This window comes from Pygoscelis adeliae, unplaced genomic scaffold (genome assembly GCF_000699105.1).
Source record: "Pygoscelis adeliae isolate BGI_AS28 unplaced genomic scaffold, ASM69910v1 Scaffold537, whole genome shotgun sequence".
Taxonomy (NCBI): Eukaryota; Metazoa; Chordata; class Aves; order Sphenisciformes; family Spheniscidae; genus Pygoscelis; species Pygoscelis adeliae.
The window spans coordinates 748724-776094 of record NW_008825213.1 but is presented as its reverse complement, the minus strand read 5'-3'; the positions used below and the strand labels follow the sequence as shown (position 1 = coordinate 776094).

Sequence of the window (27371 nt, the reverse complement as noted above, 5' to 3'; positions counted from 1 at the left end):
AGTTGCTGCTTGGCTCCGGGAGCCCAATTCGTCCCAGCCCCGCTGTCCCTTGCCTCACTACTACACACACGGCTCCCTGAGGTCTGGGCAAGGTCTGCCACTTGTGGTTTCCCCCTTTTGCAGCGACTGCAGAACCAGGATGCCAGCCCTCACTGAAGAGATCACCTGGGTCGCAGCAGGCGGTAATTCCCCTGAACCCATCTCATTCCTCTCCGACCTGCCGCTCCCACTACACGCTCTCAGAGACAGCATCCTTCTCTTGCAGCTCTGGCTTTCTCCTCTGCAGTGGGACTGCACTAGGATCTTCTCCCAGATGGCTTGATCCTCGGCTCTCACCGCCCCTTGGCTTGCCATTCACACACCAGCTACGCAATCCACTCACTTTACAGCTTCCTGCCCAACTTACTTTCATTTCCCCCCCATCTCCAGACACTGCGGGAAGCTACCAGCTTTGGAGTACAGAGGCAATTTAAGTTACATTTGAAAAAAGAAAGAAAAAGATCTACCGTTAACTGAACCAGAAAGGTCCTTCTTCACGTATCCAACCTACGTCTAAAAGCTTCTCCTAGGAACCAAGAAGTTCTCTCTGGTTGCGCTACTCAAAACCACCTTGCCACGCCTACAAGGCAATTGTTGTACCACAGAGTATCCCTCAGGTGGAGTAAAGAGGATCTGAGAGCCACTATCTGGACACAGGGACCTGCAAGCAGTGAGCTGGTGCCGTTCAGCTGCGCCAGCAGCAGTCCTTAAGTCCCATAGATACCTGCGAGTGCACGGGGAGTCTGGGGTAGCATGCTGCTGCGTACAGGTGGACAGTGTTACTCTGAGCATTTATTGCACTGCTTCAAAGAGGTGGAGGAGGAACAGGAGAGAGAGAAAACGCAAGTCATCGTTTCACTTTAGCATCTTCTTTGATCTTCCAGACCATCAGCTCCATGCAAGCTCTGGCATCCTCGCTGGAGTCGTGCCCTTCCACTGGGGACAGAAAGACAAGGATGGCAGTTACCACCTCGGCCCAGGCAGCCCCTCTGCCGCACAGGGGCCGCCTGCTCACAGCACAAAGCACAGAGGAAGGCTTCCCGAGACGAGGTCCTGGCTGACACTGCTGGCCCAGCTGCTCACTGCCCTCTGCCACAGCAACCACAAGTGCATCTGTGATCACCGTGAACCACAGCGATGGATTTAAAGTAGAAGAATTTCCACTAAACACATTTTTTGCTGGACTTCAGCCTGACACCGTTCCCTTGTTTAAATTAAGGGCTGAAGTCCTGCTAGTCTGTAGGCCCTCAGGCTATAGAGTAGCTGGTCAGAGAGGCCTCAATTTCCCCAGCAGTATGTTTACAACGTGCTCAAGGAAGACAGAAAGGAACATGCTGTGCTTCAAACAGAAAGGTCAGTCTCAGTCTGGCAGAGAGAGAAGGGAGGGCATGATATGGCCTTGACAGTGCTACCTCTGGCCTTCTCACGCCACTTCTCTGGTCCCCGCTTAGCACAGAGAAGGAAGAAGCAAGTGCTGCTGGCCCTCAGAACAGGGTTCAAACTGAAACTATCTGTGGCAGAGACTTCATATACCGGCCCATTTACAGCTACTGCCAGACACTATGCAGGAAAAAAAAAGATTAGGAGCAAGAGGATGGGGCTTGGGGAGAGCAGAGGAAGGCAGGTCCAAGGAGCCCACATCCAGGTGGGACGGGACACGAGACCCTCACTATCAGCTCCTCCTTGGTCTCACCGTTGTCCTGGATGATGCGCTTGAGGTAGTCTGCCATCAGCGTCCGGAGAGCCCGTTTGTAAGGCAAACCCAGCCGGTGGGGAAAGACGATTGCGGTATCCACCACTGTACCATGGATAAGCTGGAGGGAGGGAGCAGGAAAGAAACATGCTTATTTTCCCTCTCCCACAGGGACGGACACTCCTTAGGATTAACCATGCTAAAGCAATCTTCCGGTCAGCCTCTCAGGCTCCATGTAATGCCGTCACCAAGCTCCAACCCAACCAGTCTTGCAAGAGGCTCTGGCTGAATCAAAGATGACTCCCCCCTTGAAGGGTGCGTGCACGCAGGCTTCCCAATGCTCTGCCAGCCAACATACCTGCCCTCAAAGCCCTGCCTAACTTTCAAAGCAGCAGAAATTCAGGGCTGATTCACTTCATATAACTCAAACGACAGGACAGGTCAATCCTTAATACCCTGGCCTGGAGAAGCTGGCATACCTCCGAGAGCGTCTTTCACAATGAAAAACTAAGCCAAGGAACCAGTTGACCCCACAGAGCTTGTAACAGCCTTTCAACTGCTTCTCAAGATGTGCACAGAAGCGGGAAGGATGTGCAAGTCAAAACTGTACCTAACCCATTGTACATCACACTGCTTCTACAGAAAAGGCCTAACCTTCAAGGTGCAAACCAACCTGAAAACCTCCAGTCCGTCAGCAATGAGTCAACAGGAAGTTTTTAACCAGTACCGGCTTAGCAAGGATGAAATGGGACAAGGAGAGCTTGTACTTCTGGGCATAAGGAACTACACAGTGGATGTGAGGCAGGCCCTGGCTGGTCCCATGACCGGGTCAAAGTGCCCGGGCACACGCAAGAGGTTCGCTGTCCTCTAGGTATGAAGTGTTATCATGCTGGAGGAACTGAGGATGCTGAAAAGGTCAACATGCTACCTACCCTGCACCAAGGGGCCCTGCAGAGGACCAAAAGGCCACGTCTGACAGAGTCCATAAACATAGGGTAAGCTGGCTTTTTTTTAAATACTAATTTCTTACTCTCAGGCTAAGACAAGATTAATCCTCTGTTGCCAAGAACACGTGTTCAGTGAGAGCTAAAGGAACATGGATGAAGGCAGTCCCACATCTTGAGCACAGGAGTAAAACACAAGGTCTAAGAGATAAACCTGTATGCCTGACCAAAAGACGGCTCTGCAAGTCTCGACACAGGATGACTCAGACAGGACCCTGATAATCCAGTCTCCTCGTCTGCCTCGACTCTTCCTAGGCACCAGCTAATGTTGCGTGACAATCCGTAACTTCGTCATTAATAGTTTCATAGCCCAGCTCTGTAAATGCCTGAGAACAGCTGCAGTTTAACAGAAACAACCTGCTACACTCTTTGGAGTATAAAACTGCCAACGTTATGGATAATCTCTCCTAGACTGCAGTCAAGTTTGGCACCCACCCAGGCACAATGATAATTACTTATGTAGATCAGGAAGACTGAGGAAACAGGATAATATAGCTTTAAATAAAAATTGAAATGCTATCACCATTTGGAGCTTGCCATGGCCATTAGCGAGATGTCGACTTTACTGCCACAGCCTTCAGACATTACGACTTGACATGCCACTGCCTGTCACGCTCTGCTATATTGCTCTCGGGTTCGTTCTCTTGGCAGTGTCTGCGATGCTAAGAGAAAATCATGCCTCTAAGAGGCCAGCGCAGTCATCTTGTGCTGATAAAACTGTAAATAATTTTTTTATGATGATGATGAACTCTCTGAGAGGCTGGGATAAAGGGTGCCATGGAGAGGTAAAGCGCTTTGCAGGCATTAAAACCTCCTGCTTCCAAACCATCGCCGTGAGTTGGCAGCCACAGCTTCTTCATCAAAGCAGCTGCATGATAAAGAATGGCTGGAGGAAGTTCTGGCTCGTGAGCATAGACTAAAGACTCGGCTCCTGCCTGCCGCACGCTTTCTTGGTGACCCTGGACAAGCCCCTGGGGATCTATGTTCAGAGTGCAAAGGGAGAGGACATCCCTCCCTCGCAGGACAGCAGAGATGGCTGAGAAATGTGCAGGCTAGACTGACACGGGCCAGGCAGGAAACAAGACAGATAAAAGGTCAAAATAGCTTGATCAAAGTAACACGACAAATCACAGCAAACCAGGCAGAGAACCTCACTCGGAGAAAACAGACATTTTAACATCAGAAGAGAAACCATGAGAATTATCGCCAGTGGCAGAGACAACGAACAGGCTTGTCCTGTTTCTAAAATAGTTACTGTGGACATCCAAAGGGCACAGGGGACTCCAGAGCCTCCCCTGTTCATGCCCTGACCCTGGCTGAGCACATCTTCAAGCCTGTCAAAGGATGCTGACACCAACGGAGGATTCTTGACTATAAGGCAGGGGTGAAAGGCAAATGATTTGCGATCGGTCCTTCCAACCAGCCCTGCTCTATTCACCCTCCCCAGTCACCTCTAGAGAAGTCTGTCACCCTGGGCAGCACCAGTCACTAAAAGCTGGGCTGACACCACGAGTGACACACATGACCCACTCTTCCACCACAGACAGCTTCCCACTGGCTGAGACAAGACAGATCTACTGTGTCCTCCTTGTTCTTGGAAATAAACAGTTCCTAAATTTAAAGGAGACATATAACACACACCAGGGTGGGAAAGAACCAGAGGGAGAGGGAGATGTAAATGCAGGACACATGCAAGTTACCTTTAGTGCAAATAAGTCGCTTTCCAAGCTGTGCCCTATCAATATGGTATCTGCACTGAACATGTTCAGTAGGACGGCTTGGACATCCCGCAGGGTGATACTAGTGTTCTCCAGGTCCTCTTCTGTCACACCTGAGAATCTGCAGAGCAAGAGCAGAAAGGAGGGCTTCCTTCACTAAAGGAACACCTCAAGGCCCAAAGCGTCTCAGCCATTAGGAAGTGGTGGTCAGTGGAGTTTCCACAAGTGCTCCCAGCCATTCCCCCTAAGTTCCTGATTCTGAGCACAGACCTCTGACCCAAGGAAGACCGTCCTTACCTGGTGTTATAGTCCACCACCTTGGTGTCCGGTTTGACGAAGGTGTCATATACCACTTTTAGGTCAGAGTTGATCACAGTTACTCTTGTCAGCTCCAGTCCTTGCTTAGTGTAACACTGCAAGCAACAGAGCAGACATGAAGACAAGTGCATGCCAACCACAGCATGGTATCAATGGAGCCATTCACCGAAGTGCTGCAGCTCCCAAAATGCAGCATTTCTAGTGTAGCAAGACCAGCCAGCAAACACTGCTCAATATCAGCCAGCTAGCTACAGCTTTTCAAGGGTGCACGCAGTCCTCAAATGAAACACACATTGCTAGAACTAATTAATAAGAGCTAATTTAAATGTACAGGACCAATATGATTTAGAGTCCACAGCAGAAAAGAAAGAAGATGGTAAGGAAACAGAGCTTTCCTTCAGCCATCTGTATCACACCCTCGGCCTTCCCCAAAAAGCTTCGTTTTGCTTGTGCATTGCCCCTGTCGTTAGGGACCCACCATTTCACAGTCTAATGCGTAGATTCCAGGGTAGCCATCAGTCGTAGGCAACTTCTCAAAAGTCTTCACAAAGCCATCAAGGCTCTCCTTTCGCCCATCGTGGACATGTTGCTTAAAGGGGGGGAGGGGGGGAGAAAAAAAAAAAAGAGACAATTGTTGATGGTAGGAACAAGAATCCAAAAAGTCCACTTCAACAGAACCTCCCACTTAAACAAAAAGATTTTTTTTTTTAATCATTTCTCAAGGTTAATGAGGAGTAAGTTTTGCCTACCAGTCGGTCTGAGAAGTTCACCACAACAGCAAACATAGCCATGTACAACCCTGATTCCAAAGCCACATCAGGGCTAGTGGCATCATATCGACAGCTCACATAGGAGCAAGACATCACACACCCAGGGACAAGCAGCTTTCAACTTTCAATTCAGAGTAGAATTACTCAGAAAGGGTCACACTGACATCTTACACTGATCTGACTCCAGCTGCTGGTTCCTGGTTTAGCTTGTGGCTGAGACATGCCCAGGTGCAGGATTCTAATCCCAGACATTCCTGTTTGAGCATTAGCATCAGGTGTACTGTAGCCCACAGACGGCATGAGAAACTGGTGTAATGAAGTACCAGAAAATGTCAATGTGTGCATAACAAATAAAAGCCGCTGTATTCCAAAACCAAGCAATTCGCAGATAAACAGGAGCTACTGCCTACCAGCACTTGAGGCAATAAATAGAGAATATTTCCAACCACTCTTCATTATCCACAGCTAAAGCTCTAGAATCAACAAGATCCAGCGCAGAAGAGCTCCCTGAGCTAGCAGGAAAACTCAGGGAGTGATTTCACAAGTGGCTTAAGCCAATGCAAGACTAAGCTGCTATTGCGACAGGCACTCCTACTCTCCTCTCCTCTGCAGCCACAGATCCCACCCTACTTGGTCAGCCTGAAAGCCTTCTTTGCAGGGGGAGTTTTAAACTAGATGACTGCGGTGATCCGGTTACCTGCACCACTGCACCAGTGGGGAAGCAGGAACACATAATCGAGGGCAAGGCAGAGGTTGTGACTGCCCTTTTGCTCACTAACATGGTTTTAGGTCAAATTAAACCGCTGCACCACACCCAGAGGTGACGCGCTCTCTCCCTTATTCCCCAGTGCGGTTTTTTGTTTTGTTTAAGTTTTGTCTATCCCTAAATCTCAATGTATTTGCGCACAATCCCAGCAGCCTGTGCACAGCCTCCTTCATCGTGCTTCTCGCAGATCTTACCCTACAAGGAATCAAACTGTACTCGTTCATCTCAGGATAGAAAGGCTGGAGAGATGAGAAACTGAGGCACTTGTGAAGCTAAAACCTGTAGGCAGAGGGATAACCAAAGCAAGGATTTGCATATTTTCCTGTACAGGTTATTACTGCAGGTGCAGCCAGAGTACAGAGAACTGCATCATTTGAAGTTACCGAGGCAGCTGGGCCAACACTGAGTCCAATCTCTTTCTGTATCCAAAGCCAGCACTGCTTAAAGGCCGCATGGTTCGTTGCTTCCCAGGAGCAAGAAGCCACACTTGTCCATTCTGCATCTGTGCCCATGAATCTGACTTTTTTGCTAAAGAAATGGGTAGAGCAGATTACCAGGCCAACAGACAGTAACCATTTCTCTCCCTTGCAGCTTGATCTCTTCCCTCCCTCTGTAATACAATATAACTGGGCAGTTGAAGGAAAGAAAAAATAAAATAAATTAGGTGTTTTTCTACACTAGCTGATGTTCTGCAACTGCCCGATTCTTCCTTGCTGAGAGGAGGGCAGAAAAGTTGCTTCTGTTTTTCAGACCAGAGAAGGAAGCAGACTCAGTTATCACAAAGAACAGCAGCTCCAGACTCCTTCGCTCCCGGGGAGCCGCAGGTACGAGCACAGCTCCATCCTGCCATCTCCTGCCACACTGGCTAACTGCAGCATAACCCAGACAGGCACATCTCAAATGTACTTGAAAGGAAAAGACACAGACATGCTTTTCTAACCAGCTACGGATCTCGTTCCTTAGAACAGGTTCTTATTACAAATATTTGCTGTTTTCAGTGCCCTCCTTCAAAGATGAAAGGTACTGTGCTCCCCAGTAGCCCAAACATCCCAATATCTCATTGCATACTCTCATCCTGAGCAATCTGTGGACTCCAACCTTAAATCTACCAAAGGATGCCGTGAAACTCGCTCATTTGGATGAGAAAACCAAGAAAGCCAGAACATAGTGATCTGTAGCAGCACAACAACTAGGAGGCAGATGCGAAAGGATGCCTGAGCCCCGGAGCACTGGTGGCATGCTTCATTGAGTAAGAGGCTATTAGAGAGATTGTATGTTTCGTAAAAGGCCATGAGGTTTTATGGTCTACAACAGGCACACAAAAACATGCAGAAAAGTCATGTTTTTATAGCCCCATCAATTTCTCCTGACTTCCCTGCTGGATGTTTTTTGGAACACTGATTAAAAAGAGATCCTAATTTCACATGAAAAAGAAACAGGAGAAGTAGCAGCCTGCCTGATCCCATCCATGCTTCAGACTGTGCAGGGCAGGTTTTTAGGGCGCCCATACAGACAAGTCTTCCCATTTTAACAAGCCTTGAATTTTGCCTCAGAATTCACTTCCTAGCTCTAGCTTTTGGCCAGAACAAGAAGGGCACACACCTCTCCAAAACCTACAGCCAGCCTTGCTGGCCCTGTATCGCTTGAGGTCTTTCAAACAGTGGGACAAGAAGATGCCTTATCACAGACATGCTCTGGGAGCCCCGTCCACCGGACATGACCCTTTTAGATCCCCTCTCACTTGGTTCTGCATCATGCTCCTCTCCCCTGCATGGCAGCTGCCAAATATAAAAATGCCACTGAAACAAGTGACGAGGAGCATCCCCAGAGACCTGAGGGAGAGGCAAAAGACAGATTGCTCCCTTCAGTCAATGGCTCGAGAGGACCAGTGATGCCAGGCTGGGAAGCCAACTCTCCTGTTGCCTAAGGGAAAAAAAAAAAAAGCACCTGCGCAAAGGTATCCCAAACAGTGTTCAGTTCTATCAAAGGGCCAAAACTCTATTCCTGCGCAGGTTTTTCATTCCACTTTCTAGTGCTGGGACCCCTTCCCCCCCTCCCTCCTCAAGAGAAGTAATATTTATGAGTTACAACAGGCTCCTTGGGAAGGTTCCTCCCCTTAATACAACAAAGGGCATGCTGTAAACAGAAAACTAAGAAAAGATTTGGCCTACAGCAGAAAGTTACCTTAGCACAGGCATCTGAGAAAGGAAAAAACGGGAAAGAGGTTTTGGCACACTGTTGTCAAGGCCCTGAGACTGCTCCTTAAAAGGAAATTCCTTATTCCTCACTTCCTCAATGTTTCCCTAAAGAAGCCTGTGTCTGAGCTTTTGCTGGGCAGCTTAATCCACTGGCATTTGCTTAGAACAAATGAAACTACCTCATTCCAGACAACCAAGGAGCCTCCTCCTTCCTGCCAAACATTGAATTTTCCTACCTTTGCATAGCAAAAGATATTTAAGAAGTACTTGTTTTTCCCCCTTAAGGGAAGCCACCATTCTTCTAAAGGCTCAAGCAACGATTACACAGCCATCACCGCTGTAAGCAGAGGACAAATGTCACTGAGAATAAAAAGGTGTTGCTCAATAACTTACTTTAGCAACCTGGCAGCCTGGTGAACCCACAGCTCCTGAGCAGCAGCTGTAATGAGTTTCCCATCCACCTGGCACTGAAAGAGCAAGAGATAAAAGAGAAGAGTCCTGTTAACAAGAGACCTAAACTTTAGCTCTCACATGCAGAGATATCCTGGATGAGCACAGCAACAATAATGTGTCAAACAAAGGGGAAAAATAAGTATGGATTCGCATGCAGCAATCTAAAGAGTTTAAGTCTCTCGTACTCAGCCAGACAAACTCCAGAAGCCATCTGAATGCTTTGACAGAAAACCACAGCAGAGCTCAAACTAGGTTAGTGCCTTGCTGCAAATGAATTCAACCCAGACCAGTAAACTCTCCTGGGCAGTGACAGACATCTAGCGCCCCGAAGTCAGCCTCCTAAAAAAGACTGATTTTTTCAAAAGGCACAGGAAGGTTTGTTTTTTCTTTTACTTTTTTTAAACAGAAAGATGAACAACCTCTGCTCCAGCCCCAGTGTCACATTTTCAGGACTGTACCACTACTCCCCAGCAGCTCTTTGCAAGGCTATTTCAGCGGCAGCAGGGCCACCCAGTGACAAAACTAGGAACTGTCACAACCTGTGAGCATGACAAGCCCCAAAAGCCACAAAACATTCCACAGCAACTCAAACCCGAGGTAGACTCTGTGTTTGGAGCTAGAGCACAGCTAGCACATGACTAAGCCCTCTTTGAAGAGATATACCTCTCTGTTTGCGTAGCCTTCCCCAGTGATGGACACACTCCTCTTTGCGAATGCAGTTTCCAGAGGCTGAGACCATGTACTCAGTGCCACAGCGGCAACAAATCCTGCAGGAGGCTTTAAGAGAAGAGAGAAGCAAGAGTCAGGTCACAGAAATCCTTCACCTGTTAAACTTGGCCAAAGCACAAGTAAATCAGAATCACTCAAGCCCCAAACACCAGTGAAACGACTTTTCCTGTTAAAAAGGATTCCAAATGTTGTTTCAAACTCCCATATAGACCTAGCAATCCCTCTGAAAACGCAGTCCTGTAGCATTTGCCCCCCAAACACTTCTCAGAGGCAAACATAAGACTCCCTAGTGGGTTTGGTGTGCAACATCAGCTCCAACACAGTTCACATCAACATTTGCGGCATTGTTTCTCCATCCACAGCAAATTACGTTGTACTCTAACACAGTTATTTTAAGAAACAGGATAAATAAGTCATTCTTTGGACACCAGAGCTAATGAAGCCTCGTTTCCAGGGGATCTGTGCCTTGTCACTTCCAAATGACATTCGAGTTCTTCCCGGGCACAGCTTTTCTGTAAGGATTCTCCAGCATCTAAAAACAGGAACACTTACAGCACAGCCTGGCCCACTGAGGGGTCAGTTACAGCCTTCACCCTCCTGTCATCTGTACTTGTACTGCCCACAATTCAGAGAAAGGAGATGCAAAAAGCCACAGTAAAGGAGCTGACTGTCATGCTTCTGATCTCCACGCAATTCCCTGAGTTCTAGCGTGAGGATTTAAGCTGCTAGCACATTCCCAGCTCTGCATAACACCAGTCTAAACCATTTTTGTCCACTGACCATGGTCACAGCGTTAACAGACTAGCAATAGCTTTAGTTAAATAAGAACAAATTCAAAGATCCTGCAACATCTGCAGGAAACTACAGAAACGGAACCAGGAACATGATCTCAGAATCGTATAAAGGAGCTGGCTGGTTAACTGGAGAAAAGGGCTCTAACAAATACAGTACTTGACAGTGTTAATGCAAGAGAGCTTTCGTACAGGTTGCTTCAGCAACCACAGGACAAATGTAGACACAAGGTGTTAACATGGATGAGCACTTAACACACTTTAGCAAGGTCTCTCCAAAGAGATGTTCAGAGGAGTGTGGCAAGGCACCTCAAAATATATCCTAAGTATGTGTTTTATCCCTGCCGCATCACAGCCTGCTCTAATCAGCATTTGAGAAGCATAAATCCTGCTACAGGAGTTCAGAAAATTCAGACAGAAGAGGACCCCACCCTGTCCTGAGGAAACCTGGGGGATCATTTTGTCCAGTTGCAAAAAGGGCTTTTGAGAACTACTTGGCCCAGCGCTATCAAGAGATCAAGCAGAAAACTGTGCAATCCAAACCAGCAAAGCATGACCCACCGCAAAACCAGCCTGGCCCAATGTCAGTCCATATCACACCACAGCAGCAGCTGATATGCACAGAGATACAAAAAAATGCTTCCCCTGGAAGAGGGGCGCGACATCAGATGCTAAACAGGAGCCTCTCTCCAACCAATTCCCTTGCAGAAGCAGCAGCCAGCCTCCAGGTTAGCGCAATGAAGTTGGAGTTAAAACTTGCACGGTGTGAGCAAGTGCAAAACGTGCCCTCACAGGGGGTGGCCGAAGGCAGCTTGTCCAGAGAGGCAACCTGACCAATTCATATTTATTGGCAGCAATTAGAAACCTCACTCAGCCTCACAGCCCCACATGCCACAAACTATAAACCTTGTGTCAAAAATAACATTCTCGTGACATGCAAGCTGGAGAAACTTGTCCTCTAGAAAGGCAACAGACTTCTGCAGCCACGCTCCTCTCCTCCGCGACCGGCTGGCCTGCAGAGACAGAGGTCACAGCCAAGGAGACCCATCACAACAGGAGCAAATGGCTCCACACTGAGACCAAGAACATCTTTATGCAAAAAGACCGTTTGCAAGCAGGACAGATGTCTCCAGTTGTAATGTATCTAGCAAACCTTGCAGAATGAAAGAGCCAGCAGAGCTTACAGTCAATTGTTTTTTTCTCCTCTGCAGTGAAGAGGACCGCGCGACCAGGCTTCTCTGGGTGAGGCATTGGGTAACCATTTTCCTTTAGCTGCTCCTCAGTCATGAGATACTCCTTTAGTCGCCGGTACAAGGCAGCTCCTGCACACAAAGACAATGCTGAAGCCAGATCACTTAAGTAGGGGCTGTTTCTCTTACTGGTTTTTGCTTTATCAAGCCTTCTGGCAGGGACTCCCACTATTTTAAACTTGCTTCCACTGCCTTTGCTCAGGATTGACACAGAAATAGGTGCCAGAGCAGTATTTTTTACAATCTGGTCATTGGTGCACAAGCTGATTTTTAACCTCTTCAACAACCAGCATAAAGTCTGGAAAACACAGCTGAAACAGAATTCCTCGAAAGGGCCCGTCTTCAGGCCTTTTTGTTACCAAAGTGAGACTTCTCCCATTTTAATGTTTTAAATGCTTTAACCGATAATTTGTAACACAGTGCACAGAATATCTCTCAAAGGCCACCCACAGCTAACTAAAAAAATTCATTGTCAGAAGCTTTCTTCCTGCTGTTGATTTCAGGCTGCTCGTTTCATTTCACAGAATAATTATAACTTCTTGTACTCTGCTCAACATCTCTGCTTTCGCTGCTACGTTAAACCCTTCCAATATTGCTGTGCACCCTTTGATGTTGCTTAGCTGAGCTATACAGGCCCTTTTAAGCTTTCTCCATGTCAATTCCTTCTGCTCTGTGGCCTCCCTGTCTCTTCTCTGATCTCCTCAACAATTTGCCTACATCTCTTGGCAACCAAAATACCCATAACCGATTTGAGCCAGCATGAATAATGCTTGTGGCACAACCCTTTGGCTACGATATGACCTTACTATGACATTTGTAAACGTGAAATTGAGCCCTGCAGAGCAGATGGAGATATTTGTAAGTTTGCCGTTTAATCTGACGGGCACATTGTAAAGTACTGCTTCAGGGCATGAAAGTTAAAGTAAAATCCAGACAGAAATAAAAGCCCAAAAGTCAGTAATACCCAAAACACAAGAGGCAGCTCTGAACAGTTACTGATGCTACATCAAAGCCACGCAAACTACATCAGTGAACTCGCAGCCCAAAGCGGGGAAGCAAGGAAGGCGCTGATCCGTGGTGTACCATTCACCGAGTGACTCTGCAGCACTGTACTGCCGATAGGAAATAACTCATAACACTGGCCCCCAGATAAATCACAGCACTTCATGCATCAGCCAGATCCTGCCCTCCCCAGTCACAGCGTTAGACCTCCAGCCATAACCTTACAGGTTACAGCCTCACAGGAGCAGGGTCTTACCTGTTAAATCCTCTGCTCTCAAGCTCCCTGACCGGTTTAGAGTAAAGCTTGTCTTAGCAGCAAGCTTCCCTCCCAGCACAGCTTCATGAGACACCACTTTCTTGTTACTTGTCTCTGCAGCAAGAAGAGGGAAGAAGCGAAACAGGACAGAGATCAGGTACCCAGCTGAGTAAGAGTGACTTCAGTCCTAGAGTTTGGGGCACTACACATCGGCAAAAGGAGGACTGCATTTATGCTCTTGAATTCTTGCTGCGCTCCAGAAATTGGCACATGTAAGGTGGTGGCCTAGCATTTTCATTCCAGCGCTATGGGGAGCTTTCTGTGGGGCACTGTCAGCCCACAGCTACTTTTTTTAAGGGCAGCAAGGACATTTTTACAGTTCCCCTGGGAACTCTGGTAGTTCTACCTGCTTACTCTGCATAGCAAGCCCTCCTACTGACCAAAAGCAAGAGAGGACTAATCACAGAAGCAACTCGACCCAGTCACATGCTTCACGGTGGCATCACCCACCCACAGCGAGCAGCTTTGTTGTTAGGTCCCTGCAGACCAGACTCCCACGCTGAATCTTTCAACTTCTTTTAGAAAGGAGCTTCAGAGCTCTAGAATATGCTCAGCACATCAGATAATGGCAGATAGGTGCTTTTTACTAATCATTAACTGGCAGCCCTCTCCTAAAGGCCAGCCTCCCAAGTTCAGCTGCTCTGACTAATGGCCATGAAGGTAATGAAGACAGAGGGGAGAAAAGGGAAGAGACCAGGAAAAAAAAAAATTCACAAGAACAGCACAAATTGATTGTTTAATGTACCCTCTCGAGAGCCAATAATGAAATGTCTTAACCCTCTTCGTTTCTCTCTTGAAGCTTAATGTGTGTAACAGATTTCTGTGGTGATGGACGAGTCTATCACTTTGAAGGCATCATGTGAAAGTTACTCCATTAGCGGGGCTTTTCATTTTAAAGAACTTGTGCTAAAAAAAATCCATGTGGCATTATCTCCATTTAGGTTCAGACAGCCAACAAAGCATTGCAGGACTTGCCTCTTGAAGGCCCATTAAAGCTTGCCAGACTATAAAAAGCTAACTGGAGTTGTTTGCCTTTCAGCATAATGCTTCTGAGAAATGGGTCTGTCTTTTCAACAAGTTTCTCTCCGTGGCTTCTAATCCAAGCAGGGCTCCGATTATTAAACCACAAATGTGGTACGTACTGTTCGTACTGGACGGGGAATTGGGCACTAGGCTTCGGAGCTTCTTTAAGGTGTTCACTGCCACATTCAGGTAGATGTTGCGACTGGTGCTACGTTCATAAGCCACCTTCTCTTCTGACAGAGCCTGCAAACAATGCAATTCATTACTACATACTCTCTTTTCCACTACTGCTTTTGGAGTAAAGAAACGTTTGGCTCTTAAAATACAGAATCCAAGTATGACAGGAAAAAAAATTGCCTGTCAAGGAATCGAGTAATAAAGTGGAACATGGCACAAATATATACTCGTTCTGAGGCCTGCTTAGGCAAGTAAGAGAAAAAAAATAATTGTATTTTAAACAAAGTGCTGGAAGAAGCATTTTCACGTGAAACTTTCCCTGACAGATTAACAAAGCAGTTCTGAAACTGCCTGGGAAAAGCTGTTTTCCCCATTTCGGTGGCACTGCAAGATCTTAACTGGCAAGAAAAGGAAGTTTGGCAAACGGTCATTCCTTGGATGCAACAGGAACATTCCCCCTAGGGAGCTGTGAAGGTGAAATCCCACAAAAGAAATGCTCGTGGCATCTGCTTTGGTCACAAAACACTACACAATGTCCCATGTTTACCCAACTAACGTTAATGGCCAAAGTTTTCCAATAAAACACATTACTTTCTCAACTCTGCTTTTGGAAATCCTACTATATTATTCCCTACTGCTAGAAGGCTCCTTAAAGCCTCGCAGTTCATAAGCAGCAAGTTTTACCAATGACATCTATCTCAAACACTTACCGCTGCTGAACGCTTAGGTTCCAGGAGGTGTTTGCTGCTGTACCAGAGCAAAAGGCCTTTTTGTCCAGCTTGACCATAATGCACATTCCCCTACATCCCTCTTCCGGGGTTATTAAAAAGATGGTGCATGCTTTCCGAATTAAGGGAAAGGTGGGATTTCCTACTGGAAACTCCCCCTGGAATTACATTTTCTGTTGTCCAGTCTGGAATTATTTAATGCCAGTCTCCACTACAGAACTGTATGTGGATAGGAGAGTTTTCTGGGTTTGCTGCAATTTTAGAAGGTCTTAGCCAAGGCAGAGGATGTTATTCTCTGCTGCAGACTTTATTCATAAGAAGCAAGCATCAGTACAGACCTTGTCAAATGCCTCCTGGGAGGAAGAGCAGAATTTCAGGCACTCATCAATGAAGAGATTGAGATATCTTTGACGAATGTTTGTTGGGACTTTAGCACCAAATTCTGTGGGAATAACAGGCCTCTGTAAGCTGGTGCTCTAGAGATGAGACAGAGAGAGAGAAAGAGACTATTCAGGGTTTAAGAAGTATGTTGCTTTGAGACTCTCACATTTCCTGCTATGTTATTAATAGCGGCATGACTTCCTTTCTGAAAATCTGCCCAAAGCTAAACATAACATGCATCATTTTTGGTACTAAAAACACCACTTCAAGCTTTTGTGCCACCTTCAGTATTCGCACTACTTCAAAAAACAACCATGCTTCATTATGCAACTCATCCAGCAGCCAAGGACTCCCAGTGGCATTAGTCACAACACTACATTTACACATATAAGCATCCCAGACCATGAAAATGATGACATTTACATTAAGAGATTCAAGATTAGCACGGTACCAAGCACCACGCTTGCACTTGGAGACGTGAACACATGACACCAGTTATGCGCACGACAGACATGGTTTTCTTTTCAGTACTCTGGCTGTGAAGAGGGAATGGGAGGGCCACTCCTGCCAGGCTGGCAGCCAGCTAAATCATCACGCTTTCTGTGGGATTCCTGTAACTTTACTGCATTGGGGTTTTTTCTTCCTTTTTTAATGCAAATCATGAAAGGATTTCCCCCTTAAATTGAATGACACCATCTTCATGCATAAAAACTGCATGTTGGACCGAGTTATGACCTACCACTGCAGTTTTCCATTTAACACCAGTTTATCCGCCAAATCAACACAATTTGTCTCTTTTTTGGAGAAGAAACCGTATATTCACCTCTAAACCACCCAATTGTTTTGTCAGTCTTTCCCCATCCCACCCAAGAGATATCCATAAACCAAACCATCTGCTGCAATTTGTAATAAAAAGAGCTCTACAAAAGATATGAGCACGTTCAAAGGGGAGCAACTGGTCCTACCTCAATGGGAAGCGTGCTCATTTTGCTCATGAGACTTCCACTTTGATGCCCTGTTCAAGGGAATTTGGTCCTTTTCATTACCTATATATATTTTCTCAACTTCTAATATGATACCCTTAAGCACCTCTGTAACACTGGTAAATATTTTATCCTTTCAGTTGTTTCTTTTATTTTTAATCAGCTTCAAGTTATATGTCACTATGGTGGCTTTTTGGGTGGGGAAGGAAGAAAATGACTTTTCACTCCTACAGAAATAATCAGAGTATGTTATGACATATCTTGACACAAGGTATCATCAATAAAGGTATCTTTAATCAAGTCCTGGCACTAACCACATTCCTTGCCATCCACACCAGCAAACAGCTTCTTATGCCATCCACATGCTGCTGCATGAGGAACTCTATTCTGAATTGTCTTGGCGAGTAACATGTTCCCCAGTGCCCATGGGGAAAGGAGGGACTCCTTTGCTAAGGAACTCATAGCAAAAGTACCCAAATGCTGGGCAGGTATCCCGGGGGGGGGAAGAAGAGTTTTTTTCCCCAAATATTAACAGCAGCATGAAGTTTAAATGATCACATTTTAACTATATAGGTCACTGTGGGACATTATTCATAACCACCTTCCTCAATATGGCCCACAAAGCCCAGGAAGGGCATTAATCCAGCCATGCCTTTTGACCACGAGAGGCTCCAAGTCCCTGACACAAAGAGCTACACACCTAGCCAGACAGCACAACAGACGACTCAAACTGAAGATGAGCGATCAATATTCAAAGAGATCAGAGCAGCACTTAAGTATTTCTATCTTTTTAAGCTCCTACCCCTCAAGTGTTTAATTTTTTATACAATGCTATCGAGGAAAACCACAGGAAGAAACAAACCCATTTAATCAACCTAATCAAAACACTGCTCTTCAGAGAGTGCTAAGTTTGGAGCAGCACGGTTAAACATAGCACCCTCAATGGGGAATGACCAGAAAGATTTCAAATTTCTCTTACCTGTAAGGAGGGAACATGTGCTATCCTTTTCGGCACGATGGTGCTGGTGGTCTTTGAAGCCATCCCAGCTAAGGTGCAAGCCTTCAGAGAAAGGGTGGGTGCTTCTGAGTCATTGGAAGGTGTGACACTCCTGCCAGCAACAGTCGTCTTACTACTCACGAGGCCTGCAAGAAACAGAAAACGTATTTCGGTAGAAATCCTACCACTGAACTTCAAGTTGACAGAATGAACTTACTATAAAAGGCCCATGCTGCAAGCTGTGATTTTTTTTGAATGGAAGCCTCAAAGGGATACAAATTGGGTAATTTTACCACCTTCCAGGCAAGGATGAAGGAACCTTCTGCCAGGAAACGTGCCTCATTTCTGTTTGTTTTGGGGTAACTGAGTCAGCAGAGTTTAAAGAGGTAACCCTGTCAGCTACAATGCACTAACTGCCCATCACGTCAGCTCTGAGTCCTTCCAGCTACAAAGGGATACCAATGAGCATTAATTAGTACTTCCCTCCTGTTCGTGCCACCGCTGAAGGCTTGAATGGAAGAGCGAATGAGAAGCAAACTCCAAGGAAGAAACAGAAGAAACAGAAGAAACAGAAGAAACAGAAGAAACAGAAGAAACAGAAGAAACAGAAGAAACAGAAGAAACAGAAGAAACAGAAGAAACAGAAGAAACAGAAGAAACAGAAGAAACAGAAGAAACAGAAGAAACAGAAGAAACAGAAGAAACAGAAGAAACAGAAGAAACAGAAGAAACAGAAGAAACAGAAGAAACAGAAGAAACAGAAGAAACAGAAGAAACAGAAGAAACAGAAGAAACAGAAGAAACAGAAGAAACAGAAGAAACAGAAGAAACAGAAGAAACAGAAGAAACAGAAGAAGAACAGGCTGAAGTGAGGGAGGCTGGGGGAGACAGATGGGGGAACGGGGCTGTACGTCTAGTCTGTTGCTTTTCAGAACAGGATGGAATTTCTCAGGGGAAAGACCTTCCACTGGCCACTATCAGCGAAGATTCAAGTCATGGTCAATGCTACACATCTCCTGATAGTTTCACATCTGCTCGGGAGAAGTTTAAACAGAAGGCAGTGTCTTTTAACAGGGAGGAGGACAGGACAGCGACCACAAATAACACTGCTGGCTTACTTTGTTTGGCTGCTGCGGAAAGGGCTACATTTGGCACGTGAGCAATCCTCTTCTTTTCTCCTGGCAAAGAAAGAGAGGCCTTTTGAACGGCCACAGCCAGCTGTGCCGCCTGCTGCTGAGCCAGCTGGATCCTCTGGTAACAGACCTCCTGAGCGGTGGGGGGACGGTACGGCCGGATTACAGGCTTGCTTGGGACCTCTGCCTGCACAGACAAAAAGTTTTAGAGCCAGCATGCTCGCCTGCTCAATCCCCACCCTCTGGCTTCCATTCACCCAAGAAAGGTCTCTTTTCCTCAACCCCTCTCTGTTAGCAAATACAGGTTTTTGAGAGGAGAACCGTCTTCCAGAACAAAATATTTAGAGTCACCCACTAAAAAACATGACATTAATGATTCACCCCGAGGCAAGGCCTCCCAGCACTCTGGCATGTTCCTAAATTGGTAGGTGGCATCTGAACTGCTTGTTTAATGGCATGATGTTCCCCATCACCTGTGCCTAACCCACTTCTGGACTCTGTCAATACTCTCAGCTCTACAGTCTTGCACTAGAAATTTAATCTAGCCCCATGCTGCCTACTGCATGCTTTTAATTTATATTGCAGTGAAAAAGTGACCAACTATTCTCCATTCCCCTTTGCTACACGATGCTGAGTTTTACAGCTCTCTCCCTCTGTGTCTCTCCCATGCTGAAGAACCAGTGCCACCTACCCTTGCATTACACCAGCTCCCCCCCTCTCAGCAGCCTTGTGTCAGGTCTCTAGTTCCTGTAACTACTTAAAAGTCTCACATATATGTATTTATGAGATTAGAGCATTACATAAACCGAGCTCTGAATTTTAAATGGGCTCTGCCCCTGCCTACTTCTGGAGGCATTTCACTACTTCAGCCCTTACTAGCACAAAAAACAAGTTACACATGCATTTTCTTTGCTGTCCAAATTTAGGTTGCAGGAAAGGTGCCAGAAATTATGTCAGCAAAGAGGAAAGTTTTCTAGCAGCAGAAGTACAAGAGAAGCAGCAGTAGTACAAACTTCTCCACACTACTTAATAACCTTTGAAATCTGAGAAACAGGCCTTCCCTCCTGAAATTTCTTCAGAGAAGGGTGCGCTCGCACAGCCCATGTGTAACATGGCGTTTCTGAGACCGCAAATTGGGGGCAAGCTGGCACCTCCTGCATTCCTGGTGTCTGATGCTGACACCAGCTTCTGGATACCAAACTGAGTGCAGTCAGCCATCAAATTATAATTACAGACTTCCGAGCAGGACAGGACACTAATTTTCTGCCTCACCTTCAATTCCTTTGGTCCACCATTTCCCCCGGCAACTAAACTAGAACTCAGCTCCCTCCCCTTCTGCTTGCTCAGTCCTTGAGCTATGAATCACAAGCAAGACTGAGCAAATACTCGACTTGGAGGGACACAGCAAAGCACGAGCCTCAACTCTGAATGTAAAAGCAGCAGTTCAGGTCTCACGGCACCTCCTGAACAGACTTGGCAGCAGCACCGAGCTGAGGTACTCCAGGGAACGCACGTCCCAGTGTATGCTCATGGCAGCTGCTGCTGAGCACATCAGATCGGTTCTGTTTGCCCATGCAATGGCTGTGCTGAGGCTCACATCTTTGGAAAGCATTTTGGGATCAGCTGTCACATTAAGAGAATGTATTTAAAGATTTGTACATGTCTAAAAGGCACCTATTTACAATAAATATTTGAGTTAATGAATTTCCAACCCATTTGCTTCAGTCTCTTATCTCTTCACTTTGGAAGAAAGGGCCCTTATCAAAACACATGAACTGGCTGAAGATATGTAGTTAAGTAAAACGCATTGTATTGACCTCAGGGCTTCAAATTATTAAAAGCAAAGAAACCCTTTCCAGACAGAGAGGAAAGGAAGAACAATTAATTTGGACTACCCGGCTCAAATCAGTGTGTAAGTCTCCACTCTTATCCTGCTGGAACATAAAACTGACTAATCTGTGCTCAGCACCTGGAGGGAAACACATTAAACCCTCAGAGAAAAAATGAATTAAAATCCCAGTGAGACAGAAATAAAAAAATCAGAATGTCTTCCTTGCCTTTTTTTTTTTTATTCTTCTCCTCTGTATTTAAAGTATTTTCACAATTTTGAAAGAAGAGTATCAAACAAGATACTGTTGATGTCTTGGCTGATTCAGAACAGATATAAGGTAATGGTTTTAAACATCTGACAAAATTCCTACAGCTATCTTTTAGGTCCACGAGACAAATGAAAGTACCATCAGACACAGACTGACCTTGTGTCTAGCTAATTTTTATCTAAGTGATTGAATGAAGCTATACTGTAGAAAAATGAACATCTCGATCTATCCCAATGAGTTCAAGGTGCAGAATCCACTTACTCTTCCACAGCTTACCCTTGGTTTTACAAAAGTTCATTAGAGTTTTGCTGCCATTTGTAAAAGATGCCTAAACACATTTTTCAGAAATCAGAAAGGGGAGGAAAGAAATCTGACACAGATGGATTCCAGCGCAAACAACTCATACACTGCTGCCTGAACCTGGGACTGCATCATTTTCCAGTGTCATAACAGGACAGAAAATCCTCACTTTAAAGAATCTAAACTTTTGCTTCCAAGAGCTGCACTTACATTTCCTTGTTTGACAAGATGAGAGATCCTTCTTTTTTGGCCAGGAAACAAGGTAGTTAAATTATCTTCTGTCTTTTCTTCATTTCCTTCCTCTTTGGATAGCTGGAAAACAAAAGAACAAGCTTCCAAAACTGAATAGACTTGAAGATCCCTCTCAATGAGGAGATCTGAAAAGTCTCTTTTTGGGTTAACAGAAAGTCCTTGCAGGTGGCAGGTGAGAACAACACGTGGTCAGCCGCTGAACTACTAAAACAAACCTTGTTTTGAACCCAAGAGCCACCAATGAAGCCAGCGAACAGCAGCATTACAGTTCCCACCCAAGCAGTCACTCCACGAGCGCACTGCTGTGCACTTGGCAGCACTGGCATGATTCAGGACAGCCCCTCCCTGCCACGGGAGACTTGAACACCCTTCTCCTGCCAGCCGCTCACACACCTCACACCTTTCATGGCATTCTTAAAATCCAGGGGGTTTTGGGTTGTTTTTTTATGTAAGAATTTGGGAGCTGACTCATTTCTGCTCTTGCATAACATGCTGCCAGAGCAGGTCCTGAAAACCTGCTCGACGCCAGACCACGGTGCCCCCAATCCACGTTTAGGGAAACGTTTCTCTGCAGTTTTATCCACAGCCGTATCTGCAGAAAGGCTGTGGTGACAAATCCCCAGGTCACACACTTGTACGGCCAGAAACCCAGGAAGAAGTAACGGCACCTCTCCAGCTAAAGCTACTTCTGAGCTAACATCTCAGACTTGCTGCCGGGGGGGCGGGGGAACCACTTTAAAATCTTCTTTGAATTTGACTCGGCTGTTCATTTATACAAAACACACTTCACAAGTTTATTTTTCAAAACTCTAGCTGCTCTCCAGTCAATCTTGCTTTCAGTTTTCCAACACAATCCCTGGCAAAGCTCTGAGCAAAGACGAACCTGACAATCTCTTAGAAATTCAGCGACAGAGCTGAAGGCTGGATTCAGGGATGAGCTTAGACTCCACTTAGGCTGAGCTTGTGTTCATCACCACAAGGGCATTCTGGGTGAGCACTTCACACTGAATCACTTCGCTCTCTAGGAACTCAGCAAGTCTGTTAATTCAGTTACATCCCTAATAAACTCTCTCACAAAGCGATCCTTCCTGGTGGAAACATACCGCACTGCCCACACGTACCTTCCCTCCGGACTAGCACATTACTGAGACCAAACCACACAAGCTCCATCTACAAAATCATTCCATAAACAAAAAAGTTCCCCGTGACCAATCCCACCTGCCAGAAACGCAGCGGGGAAGCAGGTACCTACTTACAAACACCCACCTCGCAAAAAAAGGACCCCTCAGCTGCAATGCTTGTTCCTCCCTTTCCAAAACAGGGGGAAATTAAAATTTTAGTGCAGGGGTATAAGGTAAAGCACGTGCAAAGGAAACACACATGGCTGCTGACAGCTGAACATTGCCACTCCATGCCAGAATTAACTGTTTGCAGTGAGTGGAAGGCCCTGGTTCAGCACTTTCTGAATTCAGTCCATTTTGAATCATTCCGTATTTGGAAAGCTCTAAATGGATTAGTATTTCCCACTACAGATTGCGTGCCCTTATACTATTTTCACTTAAACTAGGCAATTTGAAGAAACAAAGCCAAAAATAACACGCTCATTCCTAGCTGGGAATTACACTAAACACTGAAGAAAGCAAGCTGAATTTTAAACAAGCAAAATCAAGTAATGCTTAATAGTTCAGAAGAAAATCATTACACACAACTGCTTTATATAGTTTCTTCTACCAAGGCATTTCATACAAGTGTAAAAAAGGTCTTTACTTGTCAGCAGCACAGACTTCTCTCAGAACAGATCGGGGACATTATTGCAACAGAGAGTTCAGCAAAAAGCTTTAATAGTCCAGCTATCCTTTTCAAAAGATGAGGTCTCCTCCCCATGCTGCAGATCCCGGCTCACTTTGTCCTCCACATACAGATGGTCATCAATGGAAGAATTTTGTTCACGGCCACTTCACCCACCCAACTAACAAATGCCTGAAAACCAGCACCAATTCCTGATGCCGTTTTTAGAATAAAAGTCAACAACCAACCAGGAGAAATTGGCTTTCCGCCATGCAGTCACGTGGCTCCTGCTGCACTCCCCCCGCCCCTCCTTCAGATCAATCATCCCAGAGGGAGTCTTGCTGTGTTTGAAGGGGTCTAAACGGGAGCACACTGGAAGCCCTGATGGAGTCCCAGTACCTCCATTACCTTTTGGACACAGGACAGCTGCAGCTGAAGCCACTCAGTAATTCCTTGGATAGATGCACTCGGCCTTTGGCACCCTCTGTCCCCCCGCACACAGAGGGCACCTGATTTTGTCACTTTGCCCCACACTAAGCCTCAGGTAATACGGCTGGCTCAGCGACCCCGATACCTCTGCACTGCAGTCAGATGTGCCAGACAGACAACGCTAGAGACAGGTTTGGGGCGTTTTCTCAGTGTTGCCAAATTTGTCACCTTTTTCTTTTTTTAAAGCTCTTTCCAATCCAATCCGCTGAACACCTGCTCTGTACGCAAGCAAAATCATCCCAACCAGAAAACCTGGGCGTGCTGGGTCGGACAGCAAGTCAAACAATCCTGCCCATGCACAGGCAGCCGCTCCCAGGATCGAGAGTTTGCTCTTGCTGCCTGGTCGAACTCAGATGTCAGAAGATGAAGGATGAGTTTTGTCTGCTCCTACTTCCCTGCCCCAGAGGCTGTCAGAGGATCACTGCCAGCAGCTGCTTTCTAGCCTTTTACACTTGCTCCGTTCTGTTTTAATCTTGGAAAATGAGCTTCTTGCATCCTCTGGGGACCACCTCACAGTCACTGGCAGAAGCCTTTTTATGTAAATGCTGTCTTTTTACCTCCTTATTCTGAAACCCCTTGTACCTTTTGAAGAAATTTTACCCTCCTTTTCTTATTTGCACCACCTACAAGATATCCAGAGATCCTCATAAAATATCTGCAGTATGCATTTAAAATAGAAAACAGTAATTTGGGGAGTCTCCAAAGCGTTCAGTGCCAACTACATTGACTTACACCAACACACTGTCCTGGTTCCACCTGCCACCATGTTCCGTAAACTATGCTGCAACAAGAAGGCGTCGCCCAGATTAGTAAACTTGGATTAGCTTTGAAACACACACAACATACTCTCTGAAGCCTTTTCTCCAGTCATCCAGGCCACCATGGTTCTTAGGCCAGATGGAGACAGAAGTAACTGATAACCCTGAAAGCTAAAGGCCTTCCACACAAAAGGTAATTGAATCCTTACGTTTCACAGCAGCTTTCAATCCAGGAGGTAAATTCAAGTGCAAACTCTTCAAAGCACTCAGTCATGACAAGGATGAGATTCTTCCAACATATGGAGTCCCCCTCCATAGCCCTCTTCAGCTACTTGAAATAAGCAACACCACTAAACTAAACCAGAATCCTTTCACGTTTAGATGTGAGAGAACCAACCAACCAAACCAGCATTACCTGTTTCCCCAGCCTTCCCTTGTCTTCAGTTTTCACATCTGTAGATTCATTAAAAATCCTGAGACACTCTTCCATTGGATCTGACTCAAAGTCCAAGTCTTTCTCAAGGATGGAATAATCAATGTCATCAGATGTTGAGGAAGACGACGACGACTTTGACAATTTAGAGCGCTTCACTTTCTTTGTCCCTTCATTTTCATTCTCAGAGTCTGAACCACAGTCATCAACATCTGAGTCTGAGCTCACGCCAAGTAACGTGGATGGTAAAGGCCGGCCTTTGTCATCGTCATCTCCACTCTCATCGCCAAACAGGTCAACATGACTCAAACTCTGCTGCTTCCGACCCTTCTTTGGATCTCCTTTTTCTGTAGAGCTGACCTTTTCTTTCTTTCGCTCCAGTGCTGGAGTCTTGGTCCCCTTCTCTTTGTTTTTACGATCACAGGTTTCCTTACCATTTTTCACATCAGCTGTTTTCAGCTTGCAGTCTTTCTTGCTGCTCCCCAGCTTCTCCATACTAGAGCCTTTGCTGACACCCTCACTCTTGCTTTTCCCTGAACTACTGCTGATGGACTTGGATTTTTCTTTCTTAAGCCCATCCACTTTTTCTGACTTTAGTTTTTCAGGTTTCTTTAAATTCACATCGGTTTTCACTTTGACACTTTTATCTTTGCAGTTTTTCTCTTCGTTCTTGGTTTTTATTTTTTCTTCTTTCTTGAGCACTTTGTCTTTTTCTGTATTTTTACTTTTCTCCTTCTTACCAACCTCATTGAGGCCAGGTGTTTTACTAACATCTGATTTCTTCCTTTTCATTTTGTCTTTTGAGTCTTTGTTTTTATTTTCAATTTCCTGGTCGTTTTTACCAGAACACAATTTCGCTGCTTTTGCATTCTTGTCTGGTAAGTTTTTGGAAAGACTTTTCTGTGAACTTGGAAGGTCTTCCACGCCATGTTGTGCTGCCGCTTCTTTGCTATCCTGGGAAGCAAAGTCATCCAGTTTGGTGCTCTGCTCTTTGTTGGATAACCCATCATTTGATTCACTTTCAGAACCAGCTTTTGACTGTGAACTAACAGAAGTTGGCTTATATTCCACATCAGCCTCATCTTCAGAAGAAGAGAACCTGGCACACACTTCGTAGTCATCGGGTACTTCACAGAGCTTCTTTCGCGATGGAGAATAAGATTCATCATAACTAGACACCCTACCCCTTTTAGACCCCTTTGGCTCCTTTGTTGTGGCTTTGCTCAAAAGCCTGGCTGAGTAATTCGAAAGTGGGTCATATTCCAAGTCTGTAGAAGGCTTAGAGTCATCAATCACATATTTATTGTTAGTGACAGTGCTACTGTATTTTTTATTCTGTACTACAGCTTTGGGAACATATTCCAGTGAGCTACCTTTAGATCGGGAAGTATCCAAAGTGTATTTACTTGACCGGCTAGCAGCAGCGAGAGGAGTAGGGTTGTAGTCCGAGTTATTATTAAAGTTGTAGCTACCTGGATTATATTCTAAGGAGGTAAATGAATCGTTTTGTGTCCCAACAGCTGATACAGGCGTATTCGAAATGAGCGAGGAGGCCTCTGAAGCACTGAACTCCTTTGTCGTTTCTAGCAGCTCCTCATACTTTTTCTGCTCTCTCTCAACTTCATTTTTGACTGCTTCAATGGCCTTGTTGACCAGTTCCAGCTCCAGAATACCGGGTGTCACATCTGTAATGTCAGCCAGAGCGCCATCCTCCGCCTCCAGCGAGGGCCTTGGAAGCTCTGGATTGTAGGGATCATAGCCTCGTTCTGTAAGAGAAGGAAAAAATAATTTACTGCCAGCAATTTAGGTAAAATTTTCGTTGGAGTAAAATTTAAAGAAGGTCTTTTTAAGGTCTGCTCTTATCAAAACCCAATACTGAAAGACTACCAAAAGCCACGCTCTCGTCACCACAGAATAGATGTTTGATACCAAAAGCCACCAGTGACACACTCTGGCCAGCGGCAGCTGTGTGGCTAGACTAGATTTTACAAACTATTCCTGGGCCTTAAGGACTAAAGATCTATTAACAAAGTGCTTTTATTACTCATGGAAAAGCTCTATAAATTAAATATTCTTCCGGGCACCAAAGAATAATCACTGTATTAGGAGCAAGAGAAGCTGAGTATGCACAGAATTATCTGCTTAATTCAATGAAACGACCAAGGGAGGAAAGAGGATTCCAGTACAAAAAACTGTGGATTAGGTTCTCATTTATCGATGCCAATGCCTACAGCCCACTGCAAGCCTCCAATATTCCTCAAAGCTCAGTATTTCTCACAGCAGCTGCAGGAAAACCAGTCTTATTTGGACTGACAAACTGAGTGCTGCTAATACGAAAAAACTACAGGTCCAAAGGCAACACAACTCAACCACACAGAACAACCACCAAGCCAGGAACATTAAACACCCAGAGCATTTCTCTTTCCTGAGAAATGTCTCTTTTCAGACAAGTCCCTTGGGTGGCCTCTCTTACACAGGCATTTCTAGAACTACGAACAGAGGATACGCTGTGACCACGCAGCACGGCTCTTCTGACCACAGCTCTGCAGAAGAGCTTTTAGTGGGTGATGGTCCACCCTATGGAACAATACGGAAATGCTAAAGCAACGCATCCAAGGGACAGCTTGCAACTGGAGAGTCCATTAAAGCTCATCGTGTAACGTTCATCTTGAAAAGGACATGGGAGCAGCTGTCACAAGTATAAACGCTCTCTACTTTCTGCCATGGTGTTCCAAACTCTCCCACCTACCTTTCCAACTCATGGTGAAAAGGGAGAAGGACAT

At 45.7% G+C, this 27371-nt stretch overlaps 1 protein-coding gene across 1 annotated transcript; it reads right to left on the bottom strand.

Moving 5' to 3' along the window:
- REXO1 (REX1, RNA exonuclease 1 homolog (S. cerevisiae)) lies at window positions 1–27371 on the bottom strand. The gene is made up of 16 exons (XM_009329091.1): window positions 27338–27371; window positions 24571–26354; window positions 21079–21180; window positions 18455–18656; window positions 17319–17482; window positions 15314–15451; window positions 14190–14313; window positions 12988–13101; window positions 11664–11801; window positions 9623–9736; window positions 8900–8973; window positions 5251–5361; window positions 4752–4867; window positions 4437–4575; window positions 1733–1853; window positions 1–975 (listed from the first exon to the last, which is right to left on the bottom strand). The coding sequence occupies exons 1-16, from the start codon at window positions 27369–27371 to the stop codon at window positions 887–889; spliced, it is 3564 nt and encodes a 1187-aa protein (XP_009327366.1). The 3' UTR covers window positions 1–886.